Here is a 5,760-nt window from a genome sequence, read left to right on the forward strand (position 1 = left end):
AAAGAAAACACTGAGCAAAATTGTATCTGTAATTTGAATGTTTTTCTTTTTTTTTTTTCTGATGGCGTTTATAATCAACACTCCATATTGAGTAAAGTCGTACTAAAAACATAGTATCTGGACTTGCCAAAACAATCTGACATCCTTAAGTTGCTCTGAAAACTCAAAGTGTTATAAAAATCATACACATATACTTAATAAGGGTTACATTGGAAAAATCTAAATACGCCTGAAATTAGAGAAAAGACTGGAAATTATTATGTGCACATGTTAAATTAAAGTTAGCAACATGTGGACTAGTTGCCACACTTTTTGGAATTGGCAATGAATTATGCTAAGTGGATTTCTAAAACAAAGGAAAATGTGCAGATTTTGTGCTACTGTGCTGCATTTAGGGTAATATAGTAAATATGAAACTGAAATAACATGTAATTCAAGGGAAGAACACCGGTACTCTTGACCTGACATGAAAACTTAGTAGGGTACATAGAATTCAACATGCATAAGGAAACTGGTCATTTGCAAGTTATTTTAAATATTTAGTCTAGCGTGGCTCTGCAAATCATTTTTTTAACATTATTTTCATCAAATCTGATAAATCACTTTTATAACTGGCTCTTACCAAATAGCCATCAGAGTACGGTAAGTTAGATCCTGATTGCTCATCTCCTGCTGGACTCGATGTCTTGGATTCCAATGTAGGGCGCTGCACACCCTTCACTGCCCGGGGACTTTTTGGAGGAGTTTTCGAAGGTTCCACAGCTGTAATTTTCTGTGGGCTAGAATCTTGGATGGACTTCTCATATGATGCATATTCTAATGCTTTCCTTGGGGACAGGGGAGAGATGGGTGAATAGAGCACTTTGGGGGACTTGGGAGGAGAAGGGGCTACTTGGAGGGAGGAAGAATCTGCTTTCAGGTGTGTAGTGTAGCTTATTTCAAGTGGAGTTGGGCGCTTCTTGTCCCTTTGAGGCGATTTCCTCTCAGAGCTGAAACTGCTTCCTCTGTGAGGCTTTTCTGGGGAAGACAATTCTACCTTTGTGTCCACATGAGCCCTGACTGATGGCCGTTTCAAAGACCCCGATGGGTCTGTCTGTACTGAGATCTCAGCTACCGTCTGTATAGCAATGCTAGACAGCTTAGAAGCCTGCTTTCCTTTCTCTCCATCAACATATCTAGTGGAACGAGACCGGCGCCTGCTCCTGGCAGGGACGTCCCACCCATCTTGATCCTCATCATCTGTCTGAACACTGCTGTCCACGCTCTTCCTGCTCCTCCGTCTCCGTCCTGCATAAGCCCTATCCACTATGTCCTCGCCATCTGTTTGAACCCCACTGTCTATTTTCTTCTGCCCGTCATGCTGCCCTGGCACACTTTGTACTTGGTTGCTGAGCTGTAGACATTCTTGTCCTTTTGATTCCTTACCAGACAGTTCAGATCTGGGCACACTTAGGGTATTTGGGGTGACACCCTGAGTTGTCACTGGGAGCCAGGATTGCTTCTGAGGAAAGTCAAAGCCAGTGAAAACAGAGGTCACTGCAGTATCATCCTGCACTGGCCAGAACTGACCATTTTCACTACCTAAATACTGCTGTTCTTGTGAAATCTGCTCTGAACTAGATAGTGGAGGGACAGTCTCAGAGGGATCATAGCCATATATTTGTCTCATCTTCTGCTCCTCCAGATGTAGCTGCAACTGCTGCTGAAGATGATGGATCTGCTCCAGCTGCAGTTGATGCTGGGCATAAGTCTCCTGTTGCATTATCAGATGGGCCTGCCGCTCTTCTTCTTGCTGGTGCAGGAGCTGCTGCTTCATCGTCTGCAGCTTCTCCAGTTCCTGCTGGACAATAAGCTGCTCCTGCTCACGGAACCTTTGGATCTCCTGTCGCTCCCACTCAATCTCCTCAGCCATGCGCAGCTGCTTCACTTTCTCAAGTTCAAGGAGTTCACGTTCCATTTGGTACTGTTGATCTTTGCTTCCTTCTGGTGCAAGGAGGACTGAAGCAGGCAATGCCTGTAGTGGTGCTGCTATGGTCTCCAGCGATCCATCAATGTATGCACCTGGAATTGCAGTAACTGTAGGAACAACTGCAGGGAAAGGTGAGGAGAGGGTTTCTTTGGAGATGCCAGTTTTTATGTGAAGGTCTTCTTCCATTGCTGGCGTGGCTAAAAAATTATATGACTGTGGATGTACCTGGTTTTGTAGAGTCTGTATGGACTGTATCATACCACTGGAATCCATTCCAGAAAAATCTTTATAGGCTGAACTAAATATTGATACTGGCTGGGTTGTGATTGCATATGTGGACGGAACTGGTGCTGCAACAGAAGAGTACACCACCCCATCTGAGTATTTTAAGACACTGTTAACACCAAAGTGTGCTTCAGCTGCTGGAGATGTCTGGGAATATAGAGAAATGTTCATCCCAGAAAATGGTCCTGCACCTCCAGTTGAGTAGAACGTCACTTCACCTGTAAGCATAAATGCAAAATTATCTGTACTAGACTTTAAACACAAGGCATTTCTGCAACTGCTTACAAAAAGGGAATTTTGTCCATTCAGATGGAAGAAAAGCAAACCAGAGAGCATGCAGAAATGTCCAGCTTTCCCAGTTTAAGAACAGCTTGCAGGCACACACATGCATCTGTGCACAAAAGTATAGAGGAAAAAAGTTAAAAAAGAATGGGAAGCAAATAAACAGCTTTAAAAATGCAGAGAAAAAAGAAAATATCAGCCAGGAATAAGTGGAGGCAGTTCAAAGTTATATTTCAATGAAAGGTCTGCTGCAATGTCCTCATACTGACCTTTGGACATTTTTCCAGATGTTAAATCCACAGCACCCTCTGTTGCTCCATTATGATAATCATAACCATTTTTGCTTTTATAGAAGAACAACCCAGCCTCCGCTAAGTTGGTATCAGACATGGAGGGTTTCAGGCCACTTAAACCTTTTGTGCCATTGAGTCCAACACGACCGTACTGATAATGATCATCTCGGTATCCAAACCGATCTTCAGGCAGTGTAGTAGCTGGTTGCGGTGCTGTGCAGATCCCTGCAAATGGAAGCTTATACACCATGTCACAACACACGGCCCTCCTCCCACCTGTAAGATCCACAGGCTTGCCATCTTCCTCAGCAACAGAGGTGATCACCTGTGAGGTGGACTCCTTGATTGAAGTTACCGTTTGTACTGGTTTTGTGGTAGTAAGGTCGACTGCACCCATTACCCTGGCCTCTACGCGTGTAGAAAAACCATTAGTCATGCTTACTGGAGAATCACTCACAGACGACTTGGGTGCTTCTATGCTTGGAACAACTCCAAAAGAAAGATTAATGGGAGCATCAGCACTAGAATTGCTCATAGGTTTTGAATCTACTGGTCTGTATATTATCTGGGCAACTGGCTCAAATATCTTAGATGTTGTCAGTTGAAGAGGAGTTGAAATAGCAGGTCCCTTTGTCAAAGGTCTGTCCCCAGCACCGTTATATGCTATGGTAGCTGTGCAGGTGACAATAGTTATGCTGTCAGTGACAAACGACAAGGTGGAAGCTGGTGTCTCTGAACTCAGATTGACAATTGAAGACTGCACTGCACTTGACTGACGTCCACTGCTGTCGCTTGAAAATGACTGCCGCCTAGAATCCGGGGAAGATAAATCCATCCCTTTTTCTGTCATGGCAACACTGAGCTTCAAAGTACGAAGATCTACAACATCTCCTGAATAGTGGACTTTGCCATTTTCTTTTGGCTTTAGTTGCACTTTTGTGGTTGCTTCTGATGGAATGCTGGTGGTACCAGTAGCAGGGCTTGGAGCAGAGGCTGGTATTACTCTTTCACAGACAACAGACACTGTTGTTCTTTGGACCTCTGTGGCCAGCACTTCGGTAAAAAGATTAGGCATAGTTGCAGACTGACCAGAGGTGGAAAGCGTGGAATATACATGACTCGTGTTTGAAACAACTGTATCAGGTCTCCAGATTTCTTGACTTTCTATTGACTTTGTATATTGAGTAATTGCAAGGGGAGCTGTTGTGTCAAGCGGTTTTGATAGGGCTATCATAGACTGACTAGTGGATGCCTGAGTAATTATGCTTTCACTGGGACTGCCAGGTTCCGATGGTAATGTGATGACTACATACGTTTCATGTAAAGCGTTTCCAAATCTTGGGGACAAAGGAGACTTGGGTGATGTTGCACTTATGGATGATGGAGTGCTCAGGTTTAGTGTCATGGCTTCAACACTTAGGGGAGCTACAATTGTTAGCTGACTATTTTCAATATTTTGACTTACTATTGTTGGCTGTATGACTACAGGTTTTGGGGAAAGAGAAGGAATAGTCTCCTCTGATTGATAACAGGGTGATACTGTGGGTAAAACCTGTGAGCTGCAGGTCTGGCCCATTGTACTTGGGACTGTAGTTGTAATGGTGGAATGTGCCATTGTAACTGCTGTTGAAACTGGTACCAGTCCAAAAGATGGAGTCACTGATATTGTGCTAGCAGGAGCTATGTCTTTGGGGCAGACAGATGGCTGAGGCTGGGTGGGAGGAGGTAATGGGGTAGGTGGTAAGGAGGGAGCAGGTGCAGTGAAGATTATACCCAACTTTTCGTTAGATGAACCACTGAGCAAAGTTGTGTGGTAAGGGTCTGGCACTGGAACAGAAGTCAATGGTGTATGCATCAGTACAGTGTCAGAGGTAACAGATGGCAAAGTGCTAGGGTGTTGAATGTATTGGGGTACAGCGGGTAAAGGTGAAACACAGACAACTGCGGTAGGCATGGGGCTCAAAATTGAACTAGGAGCAGCAGAAACAGCTGAACAAACCTGACTTGTACCTACAACTGTAAAACATGGAGCAGTTATTCCTACTGAACTTACAGCTACATATTTTGTTGAGTGAGTATTCAAGGAAATATTATCTGTACTAGGCACAGATGAAATCATATGTTCTTGTCCAGATAGCATCATAGGCGACAAAGCAAAATTTGTTGCAGTGGATACGTTGTGTGAGACAACCTCTGGATGAGGAGGAACAGATGGGTTTTCAATAAGTGAGGCTCTTGCTGAGCTGCAATAATCAATGCTGTGTTGTACATCTACAACCACTGACTGTAGCTGTGTAGTCAAAGGAAGCTTTACCGTAGCTGGACAGGCTTGGGCCTGGCTAATAGGGTATATAAATGAAGCTTGAGTTTGAGTGATATCTATAGGAGAAACTGGTTCTAAAGCTGGTGTTAATGATGGAGCTGCTGCAGATTCCAAAAGTGTGACAGGAATTGGAACAGGAGCTACGTGTGAAACTGGAGCTCTACTGAGAGCTTGAGTTGCAACTGCAGCAGATTCTGAAATGGGTGCAGGTGGAGCTGGAAATGATTCTGTCACTGAAGCAAAAGCTGTAGTACCCTTTGCTTGTGGGATTTCACAAACAACTGTTATTTCATTAAGAGCTAAAACCAAACCAGGATCAGGATGTAGGGGAGCTTCAGTGGGAGCAGAAATGTGAGCAGCAGGTTTTGGGACTTCACAAATAATTGATATTGGTTCTGTTCCAGCAGTGGTTAAAACTGAAGTTGGGCTACAAGTAGGGGTAGCAGGACTAACTGTTGTTCCTGAGGTTACAAAAATAGTTGACACTGGCTCCATTTCAGAAGCAGTTAGAACTTGAGTTGCATTGGATGGAGGAGCAGGAGGAGCAGGAGATGCAACTGGAGCAGAAGTTGCATAAAGGTCCTGTGCTTGAAGGGGAGCTGAGATAA

At 44.1% G+C, this 5,760-nt stretch overlaps 1 protein-coding gene across 1 annotated transcript in view; it reads right to left on the reverse strand.

Annotated features, from left to right (window-relative positions):
* Positions 1 to 3,226, reverse strand: part of LOC108921137 (protein piccolo-like) — a 32,657-nt gene extending 29,431 nt beyond the window's left edge. Inside the window, exons 1-4 of the mRNA XM_018730451.2 lie at positions 3,106 to 3,226; positions 2,898 to 3,054; positions 2,195 to 2,253; positions 623 to 2,088 (exon numbers count right to left, since the gene is read on the reverse strand). Coding sequence (XP_018585967.2) covers positions 623 to 2,088; positions 2,195 to 2,253; positions 2,898 to 3,054; positions 3,106 to 3,226 — 1,803 coding nt within the window. The remainder of the gene's footprint in view (positions 1 to 622; positions 2,089 to 2,194; positions 2,254 to 2,897; positions 3,055 to 3,105) is intronic.
* Positions 3,227 to 5,760: the final 2,534 nt, after the last annotated feature.

Source organism: Scleropages formosus, chromosome 5 (assembly GCF_900964775.1).
Source record: "Scleropages formosus chromosome 5, fSclFor1.1, whole genome shotgun sequence".
NCBI classification, from domain to species: Eukaryota; Metazoa; Chordata; class Actinopteri; order Osteoglossiformes; family Osteoglossidae; genus Scleropages; species Scleropages formosus.